We start from the raw sequence: 21800 nt of genomic DNA on the forward strand, positions 1-21800 counted from the left end.
ATGAGGGCTACACAGAGAAACCCTGTCTCGAAAAAAAAAAAAAAAAAAAAAAAAAAAAAAAAAAAAAAAGAATATTAATGGTATGGTTGGGATTGGGCACCGTGGAACAAGGGAGTTGATCTGATGACAGTCCTGCCTTTACTGGACACAGACAGCTGCTGAACAGCCTGGATGTGTTCCCATTCCTCCGTAGGGGAAACGGAGGCTCAGAGGTTGTGCAATGGCTTGGTGGACAGAGATTCCTTAAAATTTCTGGAGTGGGGACCAGAAGACGGCAAGAGAGACTTGAGCTTGATGTAACGAGGGAATTTCCCAATAGGACTGAACTGTGAGAACATGGACATACACAGATATCTGGCTGGCTGTGGGGATCTGTCAGCCCAGTGAGCTGCCTAAGTAGGCAGGACCCACTTTCTGAGCCAGATGAGGCTGCTGGGCCAAAACTGTCCTGGATAGAGACATCTCCAAGATACAGAGGCCATGCCCCAAGTGGGGAGTGTTGGGGGGGCATGTGGCCCCCCACGTCACGCTGGAGAACCATGAATGCCTTCAGCTGACAGGTCCCAAGCATGTGTCATGCAAGCCTGTCCCCACCACACATTCTAAATATAGTCACGAAGGCATCTTATCATGGAACCTGAGGGAGCAAGGCGGTATGGCCGACGGCCAAGGGACACAACACTCTAGTGTACTGACTTGCCCTGGCCTCCTCGGGTCCCTAGAAGAATGGCATGCTTCCGTACTCACAGGCTGTCTCTGGAGTCCCAGCCACCCAGCAGGGCCAGCTCTGGGCCCTGGGGTGTGGAAGAGATCACTGCCTTCTGCCAGGCCCACTAGCTACCTTTCTTCCAGAGCCTTTCCTTTTAAGGGCCAGGTGTTTGGGAGATGCCTGGCTCCCCTTCTGGGGTATGACTTTCCTAGAGGTTTTGAGCTATTCGGAAGGAGACCTATGCTGTGTGCCCTGATCTCACTAACTACTGATTGCTGTGGGACTTTGGGAAGGGCGTAAACCCTCTCTGAGCTTCTCTTTTCAATCTTGTAAATAAAAGACAGGCCACCTTCACGTACATCCTAAGTTACAGGAAGACATTGGTTCCTAGCTGGTTCATATCCATTTCCCCATACCTGAGGCTTCTGGTTCATATTCTGTGGGGGCCGTTGTGGCCTCCTAAGAGGATCCAGATCTATTTGCTAACTGAATTCTATTTTTTTTCTTTTTTAGCATAGAGTTTATTCAGGGCATGGGGGAGGGATTTAAGAGAGTAGCAGAGGCAGAGAAAGGCAGAGCAGAGAGGAGAGAAGTAGAGGCCGGCCATGACTATGTGGTAGTGGGTGGGAGGGAATGGAGAGAGGTGGGGAGCAGGGGGCAAGAGGCGAGGGAGAGAAGCGGGGGGGGGGGGAGAGTGCTAACCGAATTCTTGCGTCTGGCCCTATGTGGTGCCATCCAGCTGGGGTAGCCCAGGGGCTCTTAGAGCAGTTCCAGGGCAGGTGCTGCAGTTTCCGTACCCTGTAGGAGTCATGTATGTCTGGCCCTGCAGCAGATTCCGTAAGGCTGCAGATCTTCAGACACACACTCTCCATCAGAGTTGCTCTGAGATAGAGGTCAGCACACTGTCCACCACAGGCTCCCCCAGCCGCAGATACAACCACTAGCCCCGAAGCACTGCTGTGCTCCCCAGCTCTTCCCTCTGACTTTGGCTAATGTTCCTACCTCCCTGCTCTGAGCACATTATCTGAGCATACCTCCCCCCCCCATCTCTGTCCTATCCCTCTAGTGTTCCAAAAGGGTGTGTGTGTGTGTGTGTGTGTGTGTGTGCACGCGCGCATGTGTGTGTATTGTGTACCAGAGGTCAACCAAGAGTCCCTCTTCAAGGGTTGTCAGTCTTGGTTTTTGAGACAGGGTCTTTTTCTTGGCCCAAAGCTTGTTAATTAGACTAAACCAGCTGGCTACTGAGTCCCAGGAATCTGCTTGCCTCTCTGCCTCTCTGCCTCTCCAGTGTTGGAATTATAAGCACACATCACCATGCCTCGTTTTTCAAACATAGGTTCTGAGCAGACTCAGGTCGTCATACTATGGACCAAGTACCTTGCTCCTCTCCCCAGCCTCCAAAAAAGGTTTCAAATGACAGTACAGATGGCTTAACCCCCTTGCCAAGGGTGGTCTTCACCTATCTGAATGGCTAACCTAGGAGAAGAAGACCAAGATGCTCCCTGAGAGGGTGTAACAGTGACACCATTGCCTATTCTTTGGGACTCTGCTGAAGTAAAGTCTGGATTCTGTGAGCTGGGGTGAATTCTGAGCCAAGCTGTGGACATGTGTCATTAAGGTGGGACCCAGGCTTGGGATATTGCCTTGCCTGACAAGTGGCTTGGGAGGGGCCAAGCTTCTCTGGGTCACACATGGTGGAGCTACTGGGAGGGGATGTCTAATGCCAGGTGCTGCTCTGAGTGCTAAGGGACAAGGACACTGGGTCCTGGGAAGGGACTCCAAAATGAAAATGATGTGTTCTGATTGTTAATTAGCAGTCTAGCTGAATGGAGAGTGGCTATGGAGTTCCATTGACTCAGTGACCTGGTGGCCTCTACCTCTGCAGCCTTCGGAAGGACCTAAACGATCAGGCTTGGTCATATGTATGACATAGGATGTACTGCCGTCCTTAAACCTGTTGCCTGGAGACAGCCTCCAAGGACATTCATCTGCTCATGACCAGTGCTAATGACTTGGCCAGCATCAGGTCTGGGTTCTGTCTTGTGTCCTGCACTGACCTAGTTAGAGGCTGTGAAGAGCTTGCCTGAGCTGGAGAGTCAGAGCAGGTGCACAAATTGGTCCCATAGAGGAGGACCAGAGCTGGGCATGGTGGCACACACCCTTAATCCCAGCACTGGGGAGGCAGAAGCAGGTGGATTTCTGAGTTTGAGGCCAGCCTGATCTACAAAGTGAGTTCCAGGACAGCCAGGGCTTTATAGAGAAACCCTGTCTCAAAAAACTAAAAAAAAAAAAAAAAGAAGAAGAAGAAGAAGAGGAGGAGGAGGAGGAGGACCAGAGACTTCCTCTCAGCGTAACAATTGCTCACTCAGTCAGCAAATACTCCACCCCCCCACCCCCACCCCCCACAGTGTGTTCTTGGCCTGCTGCTTGGCTTTCAGATGTGTGCCAGCCAATGGGTCCCCCTACTTGGCCAAGAGCTTCTCTGCTAGAAACAGAGGTTTTCAAGCAATCAGTGGGCTGGAGGAGGCCAGACATAGATACCTGGGAAGGTAGGGCCACTCATTTCTCAGGACTTTGATGACTGAGGATGTTGCCCTGGTATGAGGGCACAAGATGCACTGGGTGTCTACCCTTAGCCTTGGAAGGGGTGCATAGGCACAGAGGTTGGGAGGCTCTGCAAAGTCAGGTGGATGTTCTGCTTTTCTGGGCTTTCTAGGCCAAATCATGGGGACAGTGTCAGTTGGTGCTGTGAAGTGAGGCAGGCCTCTCAGTGCTGGGCTGAGGCTAATCTCCTGATGGATTTGCACTTTCATATCAGCACATTTAAGGGCTCTGGAGACAATGGATTAGTACGCTCACTTCCTCGGTAATAAAGTCACCCCTGATGGTGTTTCCCACCAGAACATTTTAATGAAATGAACTATGGCCAGAACCAGGCCTAAAAGGGTCTAGAGCCAGTGTAGTCTCAAGAAGTAGGCAGTGGCTGGCCCAGGAGAATCTCAGGTCTGGGAGCTCTAGCCATAGGCAAAGGCACGTGCCTGAAGCCAGGCCCTTCAGGGAGGCAGGCAAGGGCTGACCTTGTATAGGCCTAAAGTGTGTGGGCTGCACAGCTGGTTTGGGTCTCCCCCAGCTTATGTAGCACCTCCCACCCCAACTTGTAGGCCTTGTGTGGCCCAACACAGCTATGAATGTGCCCCCCTCCCAAATAATACACTTGCTTAAGACTTTCTAAGACTTCTTTTTACTTGTCAGTCCCACAGTTCTGTGTGGATTTTGTAGATGACAATATGCCGCCACAGAGTCAAAAGATTGAGCACCTGTAAGCCTGTGACAGCAGTATGTGCTTTGGCCCAACTGATCTTGATGTTTAAGAATTCATGATCCTCTGAGAATCACTGTTGATGGGTGGCTTGACATAGGCTACGTGATAAACCTAAAGGCCTCAAAGTTATTCTTGAAGCCTGTGGTGTGGCCTTGCCACTGAGGATGTGAGACAGAGACCACCAACCTGGGCTATCTGGTATACCCCAACCCAAGGTCAACTGTCCCTTCAGAAGGTGCCCAATGGGTTCTGAGTGAATGGGAGGTGGCCATTCAGATAGAGGAGGTGAGGTAGCCCAGAATAGTGTAGAATGAGGTGGCTCTCCTATTCTGAGCATTTTGGCCCATGTAGCCAGCCTGAGCTCACCGTTTATGTGGCTCTGCGTGTGCCCTATACAATGTTGGATCTTATTTGCCCCACAGGTGGCTGTATCTTGTTCCCAATCCAGGAATTTCTAAATATGCATAAGTGAACTGAGCCTGACACCAACCATCACTCCCCTGTGTCTCCTCTGTACTTCTTCCACCCAGGGCTTGATAAGGGAAACTGATCAGCCCCTGGCACACCTTGGGTTTTCAGCACGCCCCGAGGGATGTCCCTTCAGGAGGTAACCCTGGCCTAGGCTTTACCTTGAGCAGTACATTGGAGAGGCTGTGTCGTGAGCAAGTGGCTGCCTTGAAGTCTTCCAGCCCCTGCCAGCTCTATTCAGCTGACAGTTACTATTGGTACCATCCCCTGTGCTGATCCTTCCTGGGGAAACCCTAAGCCTATTGTCCCCTCTAGAAGTCTAGTATCCTGGGACATGTCTATATCTAACCTGAAGTCAGGCAGCTGGGAGTCCAGGTGGACATGAGGGTGGGTGATGGCAGTGAGTTAGTAGGGTCCCCCTGTAGGCTTCCCTTCCCAGGTAGTGTATGTGAGGGTTAGTGTGGAATCTTTCCAAGTAACTCCCTGGGGAACAATAGCAAAGTCTCCTACACATGGATCTTCTACACATAAGGATTTAGTCTGTGGGTGTTGTGCATTCAAAGGCTCATGGTACCTTAGATTTTTTGGTTGACTGTTTCTTGGCCTGTGGAGAGCTGCCTCCAAGGGGCCTTTGGATATTGATAGCTTCAATTATAGCTCATGGTCAGTGTACTTAGCCAGCTCAAGTTCTATTATCAAATCAATTTGCTTGGTTTTCTTTCTTTTTTAGTTTGTATGTACACATGTGCATGCACGTATGGGTGCACCCATAGAGGCCAAACAAGGGCATCAGAGCCTCTGGAGCTGGAGGCCACCCAACAGAGGCGTTGGGAACTGAACCACTGATCATTTGGAAGAGCAGCAAGTATTTTTGGCCATGGAGTCATGCCCCCAGCCCCTGGTTTTCTTTCTTAAATCTATTTTAGTTGTGGCGAAACACAAGGCCTGGCTGTGTCTGTGTGCTTATGCCAGTAGTGTGAAGTTCACTCACAGAATGGGTAGCTGTTCTCACCATCAACCTCCAGAATGTCCTGTTATTTTAGACTGAAACTGTTCCCAGCCCCTGGCACCCCATCCTGCCTTCTGTCTCTGCAGATCTGGTAACTCCAGGGGCCTCTGATCCTGAAATGTGTGTCATCTCATCCCTGGCTTATCTTCCAAGTATCCTCAAGTTCTACCCATGAATAGTGACCTTTTGTGCACAGCACCTCCAGCCCCAGCCTGACACTGTTTTAGGGCACTTCATGCTATTATTGTATATGCAGATACAATGGCTTGAGGCCTCTTGAGATGTTTCACTGCCATGTTTTGGGTGCTGGAAACTTGATGGTGGCTAGGCTGACAGTCACTCTCTCTGGGACAGACCCTTTGCTATTTGCATGTATAGAGCACTACCCTCCTTGATGGGATGATTAGGTGCTGTGGGCTGGGGCAGTATCACCATCAGGCCTGTGCCTGAGCAGGTCTGGCTGCCCATGGGTCTAGACCCAGCCCTGGCTTTTTAAAGATCAGTTACTGGTCAAGAGCCTAACATGTATGGAGGAGCTCTCCAAGTTTGCCATAGCTGGCCTGTCCATGCCCCGACACTGTTCCTTGTGCTCCCATGCCTTCTGCTGGGCAGCCACACAGGGTTGGCTGTATGCCGTGTTCTTCTGGGTTCCCAGGTCACCTGGGCACAGAGATATTGAAGTGATGTCCGATAAAGCATTTGGACGTCCCTCAGGGCTGGGCTGCGGTCACGGCCGATGAGTTAGATTTGGAGAGAGCGGAACAGGCAGGGTATTGTTCCTGAGAACCTTCTGTTTCATACCCTGCACAGTGAACCCTCTTTCGAACATGTAGTCTGTATCCAGGGACACTGGCATTTCCCTGGGCCTTAGTTTCCTCTGCTGTTGCTGGGAGTGGGGGATGTGGAGAGCACCTCATGATAGCCTGACCTTGCGGTTCTGGGTTATGGAGGTACGGTGGAGGGATGGCAACTGTCCTATAGAGGCAGGAGTGGGTGACCTGGGCATCTGGCCCACGAGCTCCCCAAAGGCAGAGACCCTTGGTGCGGCCTCTCTGAGGCTCTCCGCCCCACCCAGGGCAGGAACAGATAAAGTAGCAAATAAGATAAAACTCGTTTTATCAGGAGTAGATAAAAAATAAACTATGCTATATAACCCTTTCTCGGGCAGTCCAATGTGTTCAAATATTTGAAGAACTGTTTAGCTTTCGGAATACTTGAGGCTAAAAGGCAGCCAGCATATGGGGGCAGATTGCCACCATTGTCCCCAACTTCAAGGTTCCTGGGCAGGTTAGCATGGGCTGTCTTTGGTGGTTGCATTGCCTAGCCCCTGCCAGCCTTGTGGAGAAGTGGGTGGTTTCCTGTCTGCACTGGGGACTTACCTGCTCCGCACCTCTACCCCAGGATTGGTCTGTGTGTCCATGGCCTTCCCTACTGCCCTGTGGGAGTAACTGGAGAGGAGGGGGCCTTCCACACAGCCTCCTTGTTTTGATTCCTTCCTTCCAGGCAGTCGGAATTTTCCACCCGAAGGCTGCAGCTGCTGCCCTGCTGGGGCCCTGATCCCCCCGCAGACGTGGGCAGAGTGGCCTATGACAGCCATTCCTCCTGTGCTCTATTTGAAGATCTCTGTTCCCTTGCTACCCATAAGCTCTCTGGTCCTCAGGTGCAGGAGCTATCATATTCCATCTTGGAGCAGAGGCTCTGGAGGGCTTGAAAGACCAAGTTGTCACCCTAGCAGTAAAGAATTGAAAGTCCATTAAGAGCTATCATTGCCACCTCTGTGATCCAACCTGAGTGACCTCAGGAGTTCCAGGAATCCCAATGTCCCCCTTTGAAATAGGAGCTGGGTTCTAGCATGGTGACACTGTGACTTGTCAGATTCTTGAGGGACTGGTGCTATTCTGTCAAACTGTTGCCAGGTGACAGGGCCTGGCTACATTGTACCCTGGGGTGTGTGTGGAGGGCTTTAGGGCACCCAGGGAAGCAGCGGGAGGGTTTCACCTTGTCTTTGCATGTGTGCTGATGCCAGGAGTTTGAGGGCTTCTCAAAGACCTTGGGGTAAAGTCACTCCCTCACTTCTAGGTGCTGAGACACTGAGGGGTGTGCACTGTCCCGCAACCCACAGTTCCAAGAGTGGGTAGACCTAAGCTGCTAATGTGCCAATTGGGAATCTGAAGTCGGGTCTGCCTGGCTATGTCACTGTAGAGGGGCAGGCAGAAAAGGCTGCATTTCTTCATGCTAGTCGCTCTCTGGCTTCATGTATAACCGATGGTCTAGGGTGGAGCTTCTACTCTCGATTGCCTTAGAGATGAGCCCAACCCTACTTCCTTGCCTGCTGGAAATCAAAACAACACACACCCGGGATTAGTGAGGCCCCACTCTGTGAAGAGTCAGTCTGAGGAGAGAGCAGAGCCTAGTCAGTGTAGGTAGAACTGAGTCTCAAAAGGTCACACCAGTCTCAGAAAGAAGTTGGGGATACATGGCTAAAGTTAGACCTCTCTAGCAGGCCTGGATGGACATCTAATCTGTGGATGGACAGCAGAGGGGCTCCCACCTAACCCAGTGTTTGCTGTGTCCACACAAGAGCCATGGCTTCCTGAGGATCTGATGTGGCTTGTTTAGCTTACAAGGGGGCTTCCATATGATCAGTGTGAGGAGACAGATGTGGGCAAACAATCAGCGTGGTTACCACTGGTCAGGAGGAACACTACTGGGGGACCAAGGAGGACATGCATTTCCTCTCGTGCTGTTCTGGGGGTGTCCTTAAGTCCATGTGGAGAGTGGACATGAGGCAACAATCCTGTGTAGCAGCACTGGGTGCCAGGGTTAGGGGCTGGCTGCTGCCAGAGCCTTAAGGCCTATGAGGAATTCATGGTGGTAGAGATGGGGAGTGGTAAGGGCTGAAGCCCACCTGGAGGGCTCTGCTGGGGCCAAATCAGATGTGTGCTCTATGTGAGAATCCTGGTGTGGGTGTTGGCCAGGGATCAGTGCCAAATGGAGACGTTGTCTACCGTGACCATAGGTGTGGTGGTTACCATAGGTGTGGTGAGAGGGGTAGGAGTTTGGGATTAAATGGAGGTAGGTGTGTGTTGGGGTACCAAACCCTCTGTACACCAAGCTCTTTATTAGTCACCTGTTCTGAAGATGCTCACTGATTGGGCGTGGCTACAGGCACTAGGACTTGGCAGAGCAGTTTGGCCAAAAGTGTTGTGTTTAAGGTGTCATGGGGGCGGGGTGGGTACTGGAGCAACCTCTGCAGATGATATGGGACCACTCTGTAGGATCCTGAGTCTCTGCCTTTAGGCAGGGCAGTAACATCAGGTCCTCAATACCAGTAAGAGGGGGACAGGGTACCACTAGGGTACCACACTGGGCATGATGTGGGGGATCTGGAGGTGGTGGAGTTGGCACCTGGGCCGGGGTGAGGAGAAACAAGAGGAGGAGGAGGCTGGGATGTGCTCTGCATCTCGGAGCAAATGGGCATGACAAAGAGTGTCTGTCCTGGGGGAGGCATAGTAAGCTGTGACTGCAGGCTTTGACCTGACAGAGCAGGTAGGAGTGGGCAATGTGGGGCCTTTGCCTGTTGGTCTTCTGGGCCTCTAGTGGTGTCTGCAGAGGCCAGGAATGGATGACATCAATCTTAAGAGGTGTGGGAGACCTGAGTTGTGCCTCTCCCAGGAAATGGTGACTGAGTCAGGCTACTGCTGCTGTGTGCCCTCTGGGACCCTGAGGCTGAGGCTGGTGGTCTGGGCCTTACAGACCTGATATAGGATTGATAGAGTGGGTGGGTTCCTTTGTTGAGGACAGGGGTCTGTGCTGGGGCCCTGATGTCTTTGTGTATGCCTTCTCTGTCTGCCCCTCCTGTAGCCCTGGGACAATACATCAGCTCCCCACTTCTATTCTGATCCCCAGGAACAAGCGCCATGAGGGTATGTAGAGTCTCTGAAGCTCCCCGAAGCATCTCCCTATCTAATAATCTGCACCCCCCCACACACACCGCAAGTGGGAGCAACTTTGAAGGCCACCTTGGAAGGGAGACTTATCTTCCCAGTGCCCTTGGAATCAGAGCAGTGTAAAAGCTATGCCTTCTGGGTGTCCTCAGGGCACAGGTTCAGGCTGTGCTTTGCCTTCCTTTCCTGGGTCTCCCCATTGGCTGAGGGACTCTATCCCCCTGCACTCCTGGGAACGAAGGCTCCCATTTCGTAAAAATAGCACTTCTGAACTTCAATTGTACACCCAGGTTCTTGGATATACTGGGGGTTGGACCATTGTGCCTCCTAGGAGACCCTGACCCATTGTCCCTAAGGCCATACCCACCAGGCTGTGTACTGTTCCTGTGTATTGCCTGCTCTTGAGATGGCACAGTGTAGCCTTTTCAAGGTCAGCGTGTATTGAGACACCAGTCTGGGGTCAGTCCTCACATGGTAAATGGTTCCCATCCCATGGATCCCATGTTTGAGTGCATTAGCTAAGGAACCCCTGGGAATGCCAGCAGTAAAGATCTTGCATGTGGGGTGTTGGGTGAGAGGGAGGTGGCAGGGAAGCTGGATCAGGCATTTGACCGTATGTCCCCTGTCTCACAGCTTCCTCATTGTTCTGGTCTGCCTCATCTTCAGTGTCCTGTCCACTATTGAGCAGTATGCCACTCTGGCCACCGGGACCCTCTTCTGGATGGTATGTAGGCACCCGGGGCCATCAGTAAATGTCATCACTGCAACTGGAAGAGGTGGAGGAGGGCTGGGTAGGGTAGAATCACCCACCCCTGGTCTCAACCACCCTGCTACTGGGCTATCAGACAGGGCAATTCCCCTGCATCCATGTCTACCGGGCCCCTGGGCCGTGTGTTGAAGATGCAGGAAGAACAGAAAGGGTCTCTTTGTATGGGGAATTTCTGACCTAGGCCCAGAGAGAGGACAGGAGGACATGGGTACAGTGGCACTGAGGGGTGGGGACAGTGCCTAGGGCTGGATGGTTCTTGTTTGTGTTATTGCTGACTGACTCATGGGCCCTGCTGGTGTCCTAGCCCAGATTCTAACTCAGTCACTGGGGTGGGCCTTTCAGCTCAGGGGACTTTCATGTATCATTTCTGGCAGGGCCATCATGGCAGTCCTAGTGTGCACCATGACTACCTTGGTACACAGCTCTCTGCAGGCCAGACCTGGGAGTGTGCCCTGTCCCAGCATAGAGCAACATGTGGAAAGTTTGAGGAATGGAATTTCCAAATACCAGGTTCCAGCTACACTCTGAGGAGCTTGGGGACTGTTCTATGGGACCCATGTACTGTGAGAGGCTTAGACTGTCTTTTAGGATTCCACACTCTGTGAAGGGCATGGGGACTGTCCCGTGTGACCCTGAACTCTGTGAAGAACCAACTGTGTCTTCATGGTACCCTGTCGTGTGTGAACCCAAATGCTTTGAGGGGCTGAGGTACTGTTGATCTGGTAGATATGAGCCCCTGAAAGAGGGCTAGGATCCAGTGAAGCAACTGAGGCAGACCCTGCTCAGTGAGGGCCATCAAGAGCCATGAGGGTAGACACTCCGTGTATCACCATTCTCTGCTGGGCCAGATGTAGGCTTTAGAAGCAATGCTGATGGATCTATGATGCTTCTGGGAAGATGGGATGGGTGGAGGTCAGCATGGCTGGGACTATGGAGACAAGATGGCATCAGGTGGTAAAGGCCAGAATGGTGCAGCCTAGTGTCTTTCTGCTTGAGTGCACTTGTGTTTTCTTCCTGTGATGGGATGTTCCTGACCCTTACAGGGAACAAGGGCCACATTTAGCTGCCCTTCACCTTCTGCACAGGGGTCTTAGGTGTTTCTCAGTGTTGTCTATATAGAGCCTCTGTCAGCTGGGCAGCTTGTCCTGCTAAGTCTTGAAGCACAGTGGTGACTGCTCAGCCACACCTTTTTTTTTTTTTTTCCATGTGTCAACTTTATCTTTCCTTTATGGCTTCTAGAGATTGAGCCACAGGAAAGATCCTTTTCCTGGCTTGTAGAGGTCTCTGGTCCTGGCCTGAGGGTGGTGGATGCCGTCTTCCTCAAGTTTGAGTACTCATGTGTGATACTGCCAGTGGCTTTAGGAGTCTCCAGGGAAGTGTGAGGCAGGCACTGCTCCATTCCATCCCTTCCATTCATCCCAGTGGCCCCCTTTCCTAAAACTCCGTAGGACACGTGTCTTCACCGTAGACCAAATCAAACACGAGGCTTGCCTGGTAGTACCTAGTTCTCTACAGGTCACTGGAGGGTTCATCTGGCCTGGCTCCTGTACCCTACAGTTGGCTCTGTAGCAAAATTCAGGGGCCCCTGAATTCAATGCATTCAACCCAGGGTACTACGTATTAACTATGATGGGGATACCCACACAGCTATGGTGCCAGCCAGCGGTGTGCCTGCCTCTGGGGTTGGGATGTCACTGCGGTTGTTTAGGCAGCTGCTAACAGTGACAAGCTGTGATTGGAAGTTGTGGTCACTAGAGGGCGACTTCTCTTCTGAAGTTTTCTGGGACTTTTCAGTGTGGGCCTTAGCCTATGATATCCCCACACTTAACAAAGGTGCCAGTTCCTGTACCTATGGTCCCTGGGCTTCAAGTCGGGGTCAGGGCCTCAAGTTTTTCCAGAAGCCACATCCAGCCAGTCTGCCTATTCCCTAGTTGGTTCCATGTGGCTGGAGAGATGCCACCAAATCTTTGCTGGCATCTCTCTGTGGTGTGTTAGCTTATCAGCCTCAGTTTCCTGGACGACACCCCTTAGTCCCAGAGTATAATCTTTCAAGACCTGTCTGATGGAGCTCTTAGATATGGTTGGGGACATTCACATGGCCCTTGTATTCCCTTATAGAGCCAAGGTGGGCAAGAGAGCCCTGGGCTCCTTAGGTTTATGTGTGATGCTGTCCCCACAGGTTCCTGTCAGAATTGTTCCCTTGCCCACTACACAAGTGGCTGCCACACAGATGAAGTCAGGTCTCTGGCTATGTTATGAGAGGACATAGCTCCTGGTTACTGCTAAGGGGAATGGCCAGGTTCTTCCCCAGAGAACTAGGTTTCTGTATTTCTTAGTTTGGGACTTGGTCTGGAGAGCCTGCGCCAAAATGGTTCCCATGCTGAGAAGGGTCTGGGTGTCAGAACATTCTCCTGGGAGGTCTCCCAAGTACAAGCCTATATATGCACTTATGTGAATGTACTCACATATGCGTGGACCCATGTATTCAAATGGACACATTCCTTTATACAGCTGTGTCTGCAGGCAAGTGTGTGTTTTGTCTGAGCATCTGTGAGTGTGTAAGTGGACATTTACATGTATAATATCCACATTAGGCCTTGTGCTTGGTTTTGTGTATCCTTGTGTACGTGTGAGTGTATACATTGTATTGTGTATCTTCATGTGTAGCTATGTTCACGCCTATGTGTAGATAGTACTATATGGGCCTGTGAATGCACCTACTCCATTTCTCATCTGGTAGCTCCAGACTTGGCATGGTTACCCCAGTAACTTTTGGCTTAAGCTCCCTTTCCTGGTGACCTCTGCTGCCTCCCTCAGGCCAGGCTCTTTCTGGGGCCTGCTTGCCATCTTGTGGCTACTTTTGGAACTGTGAACACAGATCCAACAACCCTAAAGCAAAGGCAGGCGTGGGTGGGACCCCCCTCCCCCTCCCTTTCCCTCAGTGTGAGCAGGTCCCCACTCCCAAGGCAGCCCCTCCCCTGTCTGTTCTGCTTCCCAGAAGTGGCTCTTTGTCCACCACTGTGAGGGCAGTGACCTCATTACCTCTTTTGTCCCCTTCTCGTTCCCTGGACCCTCCCTGCCCCACAACAGCTAAGAAGAGATTTTATAGAACAAAAACCTGAGTGTCCCAGACGCTCCCTGGGTGGTTTGGGATAATTTCCAACGTCTCCCTCATGGTCCTCAGAGTGTCACACATTTAAGCACCCCCCCTATATCCAAACCTTCCCTCCCTCCCCATCTCTCACTCCCAACTGCCTCAGGACCTTTGCACAAACGCTATACCCAGCAGGGTTGCTTTCCTACTATTAGGACTGACCTCTCCGGTCAACGCTGCACACTCCCTTCTGGAACTCTCCTCTGCTCTTTTCTGGGCAATCTAGATGTGATGATGGGTTTCTCTGAGTAGGCTCACATCTCTTTCACACTTTTCTATTGTGCGGAGGGAGGCTCAACACCCCGGCTGCTAAGAGTGTATATGTGGAGTAGGATACACAGCCCCCTTCTTTTTAAGTCTTGTTCCCAGGCATGCCCCCTAAAGATACAATGATACCCCTGAACCTCAGTTTCTCCAGCTGTAAAGTATAGGGATGAGAGTATAGTTGGCTTCAGTCTTAACCTCCCCACTTGGCTTTACCACATTATTTTAAAGCCTCTCTCTCCCTGCTCCCTCCCGTGTGTGTGTGTGTGTGTGTGTGTGTGTGTGTGTGTGTGCGCGCGCGCGCGCGCGTGCATGGAGATGGAGTTACAGACAATTGTGAACTACTCAACATGCATACCCAATCCAAACTTAGAACTTCTGCCAGGGTAGCAAGGGATCTTAACTGCTGAGCCATTGTCTGTCCCCCACTTTGCCATGTTTGTAAGCTGTATCCTCACATGCTATAGTGGCCAGACATTCCAGGGTTTGAGCTGGCTGCGTCTAGTGGCTTACTTCAGAGTCATGACAGATGTGAGGCAGGCATGTGTCCAGCCTGGACATATGGACCAGTGAAGAAGTGTATGACTCAAAGGACCTTGTGTCTAGGATGGTGATATCTTCCTAGAAGACATGATGATTGGTCAAAGGGTGTAAGGAGGGGTTGTGTGCTGTTGCAGATGTCTCGTGGCCACCGAAAGGTGAATGTATCCTAGACCCAGGCAGATACCAGGGTTATGGATTCCAGACCTCTAGGGTGAGAATGGCTGTTGGAGCCTCAGGCTGGGGGACACAGTGTAGAATGCAGCTGCTAGTGCTGTGGATGGGAGTTGGGTGAAAAACAAAGATGTTTATTTCAGCCTTGGGGCTAAGGACGGCAGCCTCTGACGAGCTGTGGAGACACCAGGTGGCGCTCTTGTTACACACATTCCGGCAGCCCTTGGGCCGAGCCCAGAGTGCCGGGCGCGGGAGCCCAAACCACAGCCCGCGGTGCCCCACGGGGGCCCAGGGCAAGGGAGCTCTGGGAGGGGTTCTGGGAGCACATTGGGTAAATGGTGGAGAAGAAGTCACGCGAGGCTGTGTTCCCCAACCCCAGCGCCGGTACTCCTGCCTCAGCGCCTGGCTTTCGTGGTGCCAGAGCCCTGTTATCTCAGCCAGGGCCAAGGAAGCCAGGCGGCCTCCGAGGGATTAAGCATTCTGCTGAGCCAGGCATATTCTGTGGGTCTGAAAAGCTGTTCTTGGAGAAAACTGGGCCCTGCCAGGCCAGAGTCTGGCTAGAACTTTGATCAGGGGTGTTGTAGGTGTGCTTGGCCTTGAAACTTGTTTGTAGCCCCAAGGAGGACATCTCCCCCCCCCGCCCCGCCCCCAATCCAGCCTCTGAATCTAGAGCAAGCTGTATGTACATCTGTAGACGTGGCGCACATGTGTGTGCACGCCATGTACGTGCAAGTCTGCTGAATGTGCATGCACGCCGCCAAACCCACCCACCCCTCCTTGCAATAGGAGACCCTGGCCAGGCCCAGGTGCAGGGCTGTTTTTTGTCTCTCAAACCCCAGCTTGTTTTCAAATCCCACACAAAGACAGCTGCATTGAAAAAGTCCTAACACACACTCTACTAGCTCCGTGAGCCCCACGGCCCGCATACCAGGGAACTGTCCCGCCATGCCTGCGGTTAAAACCCGTGAGCCGCGCGGCCGGAGGCCTGGGGGATGAGGTCATCTCTCCAGTTTCCTCCCTTACTGTGAGGCTCCCTGGCCCCGCAGGGGCGACCCACCTCCCTGCAGCTGGACCCTTCCTGGCCCGCCCTTGCTTTCTGTAACTCTCTTGGCAGGCCTCAGTTTCCCAGGGGCAAAATGAGATCCGGTGGGCTCTCTGAGCCCTTAAAACAGCCCTTGCTGGGTCCCACTTTCAAGTGGGACAGGGTCAGCTCCCCAGGTCCCAGACCCTCGTTCACACTCGGCAGGGCCTCTCATGTTCTTGCATTCGTTTTCACACCCTTTCCTGCCAGTGGAGACTTTATTGGCGTTAAATTCAGCACCTAGCTTCATGTCTTGGTGCTGTGTCTAGGTTTTGCTTTGGTTTAGTTTGTTTTCATGATCTGTTACAGAGCTTGCTCTTAGCTCTCCATCTTCTATTGCTTGGAGTCGCAGCGGGTGTCCTGTGTTTTTGGCTGAGACATGCCTCGGGTTGTACCTAGTGCAGTGTTGGTGCTTGCACTGCACTAGGTACTGCCTGGTCTGGTGTCCTGTCTGAGAACACACTCACACACTCTCTCTCTCTCTCCTTGGTTTTTCGAGACAGGGTTTCTCTGTGCAGTCCTGGCTGTCCTGGAACTCACTTTGTATACCAGGCTGGCCTAGAACTCAGAAATCTGCCTGTCTCTGCCTCCTAAGTGCTGGGATCAAAAGGCGTGCGCCACCACCGCCCTGCCTGTCTGAGATCTCTTATGGGGACGTTAATATCACAACTGTTAGCTGCACTGGTGAGAGTCAGTATGCTCACTCTGTCCCTGTCCCTGAAGACTAGTTTGCAGCCGAGGGAAGAAGACTTCTGCAGGTTGAGTCATTGCTGCTGTAGGACAAGGTCAGGAGACCAGCAGGCAGCTTGAGTTTTCCACCGCCAAGCCCAAGATCTGACTTCCTGTGGGGCCCCAGCTCCCTGCTTGGAGAGATCTAGTTCTCAGGGCTCTTTAGAGATGCTATCCAGCTAACCGTGTACCCAGTAGTGTTGCCAGCTTTCTCTTGGGCTCCTGGGTCCCCTCAGGACCAGAACTTTCTATCCCTATGTTCTCAGCACACAAGGTTCCTATTGCCCCAGCTGACATGTTGCCACTTTAAAAAATATTCCCGCAAGATGCCCGCCTTTTTTTTTTGATTGAGTTGTTTTCTCCTACATTCATTGAGGAAGAGAGTATGTGAAGCTCCAACTGTGTTTCAGTGTGCTCATGGGACAAGGGCTTCAAGTTCACACCCAGAACTCACACCTCGGGGTCCTGTAGACATGGAAGCCACATGCCATCTGCGTGTAGTCCCTGGAGGGCTGTTGGGGATAATGGAACAGACATGGGCTCAGCTCTGTTTGCAGCCCCCAGGGCATCCAGAGACTTGGGAGGCTTGGGGGCACTCTCTGGGACTGTTGGTGCCTCTCTCCAGGAAGACAGCTGCTCCGTGGGTTAGTCTAGGTGGGAGGATGTCACCTCTAGTCTGGGGGTAGCATAGGTGAGTGGATGGGGCTGGGCTGCTTCTAAGGACCCCAAGGTCTCCGAGCTGTGCAGAAAAGTCCCACTGGTTGGCCTCAGAGCTTATATGTCCTGCTGGATTGCTAGAAATGCCTGCTATGTTGGGGTGCAGCAAAGCCTCCTGCCTCCTACCTGCCCAATGGTTTTCACATGCTGTTATGGCGCCCACGAGCTGGGGCAGGAACGGTGGGCGGATCCCAATATCTTCTCCATTTCAGCTGCTAGAGAATGTAGGGGTTGGCTGGAGTGCTGAAACCCTGTCTGCTAGGGGCTAAGAAGGGCATGGTAGCACATAGTCAGCAGGCTTGTGGACTCTTCTGTGGTTTGGTTTGGTTGGTTGGTTTGCTTCTTTTCCAAACCAGGATAGAGACTGTGTGGCCCTTGAGACCTACAGCATGTGCTTTATGGCCTTTGAGAAACCCCTCATTCTGCTCAGAAGAACTTGCAGAATAGTCGTTGCTGCTATACTTTATTCTATTTTTGCTGTTGTTGTCATTTTGAGACAACACTCTGTGTAGTTCAGACTGGCTCCAAACTCAAAGAGATCTACCTGCCTCTGCCTCCCGAGTGCTGAGATTGGAGGCAAAGTTGCCATTTGGCAACTCTGAATGACCTTGAACTCCCGGCCTTCTTGGTTTCTAATGATCCGTGGGCACTAAAATGGCGCTTAAGTTGCTAATATGTCCTGACTACATGGGTGTACTGCACTGTCCCACACTGGTCTTTGCAGCTCAGGATGGCTTGTGGCCACTTTGGTTTCACAGTGTCTTTCTTCTGTATTTCCATGTTGACACACAAAACACTTGTTTCTAGTTCATGTCACTTCAGATGACTCTGCCTGGGGCCACTAGGTGGTTTTCTCTACTGCATCTGTGTCACTTTTCTCTCTCTCTAAATACATCTTGTAGGGATTTCCAATGACACTGGGACCATGTCCCTGTCCCCTATCTTTAGAAAGTCAGTGTATGCCCCTAGGGGAAGGCTCTCTCCCTCGTTACTGTCATAGTTGGCTTTAATGGTCAACTCAACACAACCTAGGATCACTTGGAAAGACCCCCAGTGGGCTGATCTGTGGGTGTGTCTGTGGGGTAATGGTCTTAAGTAAGTTAATTGTTGTGGGAAGCCCACGGTGGATGGTAGGGCCTCTTGGTCTATCCTTGGTCTCTATCCTGGGGTTATGACTGGTAGTGGCGAACTGAAGCTGAGCACAGGCAAGTAAGCATGCATGCATTTTTTGCTCTCTGCTCTCGACTCTGGCTGTGATGTAACCAGCGGTCTGAAGTTCCCACTTGGACTTCCCCACAACAATGGACTGTGACTTGGACTTGCAAACTAAAACACAGCCTTTCTCTCCCTCTCCCGGGCTGCTTTTACTTTTGAAAGTGGGATGCATGGGACACAGAAAGTGGGATGCATGGGGCACATCTGGGAGGGTGGAATTGGCAGGTCAAGCCTTCTCTACCACAGTGGACACAATTTAGGAGCCATGGATCCTAGGTCCTCAGGTCTATGGGGTTTAAACTGGCCATCACCCTGCCCTGGAGGCAGCGGCTTCCTTTTACAAGGCCTGCACACTGTAAGAGCAGGAAGGCCAGTGTCCTCAGCTGCCACCAGATTTCCTGAACCTCCTAGGCCTTAGCATGGAGGGTCCTGTAGGGTATAGCTCTGGTGTCTGCATCCTCTGTGAAACCAGCGTGGAACTGTGTGCAGTGGCAAGAATCGTCATGTAGCACATTTGTTCAGAACTGGATAAAATCCTGAGGAGCCTGGGGCAGAAGGAGAGGACAGTAAGACATGGTGGGAACCTTCTAGAAGGACACCACCCATTCCTCACTGTCTGGCATGTGGGGATTAGTCGGAGGCTCCCAGGCAGGGTGGTGAATGCAGGCAGGGCCTGTCTGTGGTTGGCTCTGTAGGTGCAAAGCCATGGCCTACCTGGGTTTACAGGGCCTGCTTCCTGTTTCTCTTCCTTCAGGCTCTTCTCCACACCCTTGCCTGGTGACTCTGAGCCCAAAGGGAAAGAGAAGTGTATGCTTGACAGCAGGGTCTCATGGCCTCAAGAAGACCCCTTGGCATTAGCTCTCACTGTTCCCTTGTGGGCGTGTGGTCAGTTTCCACTCCTAGTACTGCATCTTGTCATGGGGACAGAATCAATGGGAGGGACCCACACACACCTACACCCACACCCCACACCCCAAATCTACAGTTCTATTTTAGCTCCAAGATCTACCTTCCTGGGAGCTTACCATCCTTGTGCCATCCAGTTAGGGGATCTGCAAGGGGAGAATGAGACAGCATCAGGATACTGTGTTCTCTCTATATCTCTCTCTCTCTCTCTCTCTCTCTCTCTCTCTCTCTCTCTCTCTCTCTGTGTGTGTGTGTGTGTGCATGAGTGTGACTCATGTGTAGTGTGTACATAGTTTCCCGGCCCCCTCCCAGGGCCTCCAGGTATCTGGGTGGTCTTATGCTCCCCCCTCTTCACCCCCTACTCCCTCTGCCCTTTTCTAACAATTGTGCTGACTCAGCTCCAGGTTGGTAAGTAGTGATAAATCAGCCTGGGTGGCCAAGTGTGGGGCTCTTTGGGGGTCTTGGCTTATGGCAGGGTTACGTGGGGCTCCCATGTTGGTAGGAAAGGTCTTTCTGTGGCAGGAGCCTCCTGTCCTTCTAAAGGGGAACAACCATTCAGGAGCCAAGGACCCTAAGTGGTGTGTGTTGGGGTGGGGGTAAGGGGAGTGCCGTCTTCAGGCACTCTGCTTTCAGTGGCCTGGGTCTAGCTGGGGCCCAAGGATGCTTCCACTCCTGCGATCAGTGGTTTCCCTTCTCCACCGTCCTTCCTTTAGGCCCGGGACAAAAGTCAGACCTGGGGTGGGAGCTGCATGCTGGGGGTGGTTCTCCACTCGGGTTCAGTGGGATTAGAGTGTGCCGGCCAGGGACAGGTGTTTCCTTTATGCTCTGCCCGAGGCTGGACAGAGCCTCCTCAGCGAGTGCTGCATGCGGTGGGGGTCTCCAGTTCAGAGTAGCTGGGGGGTGGCCGGGTTTTGTTAGGCCCTTGTTTTTACATCTGACCCTGGCCAGCTGGAGCGCCTCGCTTTAAGTGCAGGCTAACAGCTGACATAATATAGTGGGGTGGGCTGAGTAGGCTGCCCCAGCACCCCTCTGCAGTGGGGCGCCCGGGAGCTGCTTGGGGGCTGTGTTGGGGGTAAGAGGATGAGCTGCAGGGCCTCATGGCTGAGGGGCACAGCTCGGTGGATTCCGCCAGCTGTCTGCCTGGAGGAGCGGGTTGCCTGTGTCGGTAAGGGCTTGGGGGCCTGAGTGTCCCCCAGGGCATCACACTCAGACGGGCTCCCATCACGTTCTTGGCCTCCCAGGGTCACTCAGAACGAAAACCAGAGGCCCGGGCTGTGTGCTATTGAAGCATGTCATTGTGTGACTTCGCAGGTGGGAGGGAGGGAGGGGGCTGGGGGCAGCCTCTCAGGGTCGAGAGGCACACTTGAGCACCCAGGCCCCTTGGCCCCTTGTCTTTTTGAGCTGACCGGTGAGGGAAGGCTCCAGCAGCAGCTTCCCGTAGACTGTCTGTCTCCTGGTGACAAGGCTGCATGGCGACTGGGGTCTCTGGGTGGAGCAAGTGGTGTTTTTGGACTGGGGGTTGGGGGCTGAGGGCTGGGGCTGGGCTATGGCAGCCTCTTCAATAGCTGTGGGAGGTGCTCTGACCCAGAGGCCATCTCAGTGTGTCTGGACTGCTGGGCTTGAGAAATGGAGTATGTCCTCAAGTACCTTCAGGGTCGTGGCAACCAGGGGCCGTGCTCTCCTCCCCCATGTGGGCGATGCTTGAGAAAGCACGCCCTGGCCTCTGGTGTCAAAGCTTTGTATTCTCGTGGGTATTTATAACACAGGCTCTTCTCGGGAGATGTGGCTCCAGGGGCTGAGTGCAGGTGGACCCAGCACTTGTGGTCTGCAAAACAGGCTGGGAACTGTGAGTAGTAACAATGGCTTCCACACATGCTCAGGAGTGCTAAATAGCAGGTTGGAAGAAAAGGCAGCCGAGCACAGCTGGGACTCTGAGTTGTGATAAGCACGTTCGGGGGGGGGGGCATACACATGCACACATACATGCACAGACATGTGACAAGGCACACGTGTGCATGACCTGTGTGCACCTCTCAGATCTGCACATACTTTGGAGTCACGCACATATGCAGCTTGAATGCTGTGCTTGGCTCTGCTGGGAGTGGGACACCCCGGCCCTTGGGGCCCATTCCATTTGCACATTGAATTCAGGAACTATCAGCGCGAGAAGCCTGGATGAGAACTAACTGTCACATGTGGATTAGGATCCTACTTCTGCAGAGTGGGAGCTGGTCAGTGTCTGAGTGCTGTGGAACTCTCTGGAAGCCTGGGGGCTTCTTTCACAATAAATTTATCTTCCCTCCCTCCCTCCCTTCCTTCTTTCCTCACTTCATCTCTTCCCCTCTCTTTCATTTCTTAACATGGTTCTGTCCCCTAGCTCCCTCTGAGGCTGAAAATGATCTGAAGTTGATCTCCCTGCCCCCAGCTCATCAGTACTGGGATTACAGCCCTACTTTGCCACATCCAGTTTATGTGCTGTTGGAGATTAAACCCAGGGCTTCCTACAAGCTAGGCAGACACACTATCAACTGAACTACATTGCATTCTTTACCATGGCCATGTCTCTTCTTGCTCACGGATGAGGTCTGATCCCTGCTCATTGCTTCATGTTGGCAACAGACAGTTTCCTGGACACAGCAGTGGCTCCCAGAGCCTGGAGCTGAAGATAGGTCTGACCTTAGACGTTTGCACCATCCATCTTCTTCCATACTGTGGCTTGCCTTCTCATTTATTTAACAGTGTGATTTAAAAACAAACAAACAAAAAACAATGTTTGGGCCTCAGAGTGTGACCCAG

General features: G+C 52.4%; 1 protein-coding gene across 1 annotated transcript in view; it reads left to right on the forward strand.

The window, feature by feature from the left end:
• Nucleotides 1–21800, forward strand: part of Kcnq1 (potassium voltage-gated channel subfamily Q member 1) — a 340852-nt gene that overhangs the window by 32678 nt on the left and 286374 nt on the right. Inside the window, exon 2 of the mRNA XM_021200906.1 lies at nt 10089–10179. Within this exon, the coding sequence (XP_021056565.1) occupies nt 10089–10179 (91 nt within the window). The remainder of the gene's footprint in view (nt 1–10088; nt 10180–21800) is intronic.

This window comes from Mus pahari, chromosome 1 (genome assembly GCF_900095145.1).
Source record: "Mus pahari chromosome 1, PAHARI_EIJ_v1.1, whole genome shotgun sequence".
In the NCBI taxonomy this organism is placed as follows: domain Eukaryota; kingdom Metazoa; phylum Chordata; class Mammalia; order Rodentia; family Muridae; genus Mus; species Mus pahari.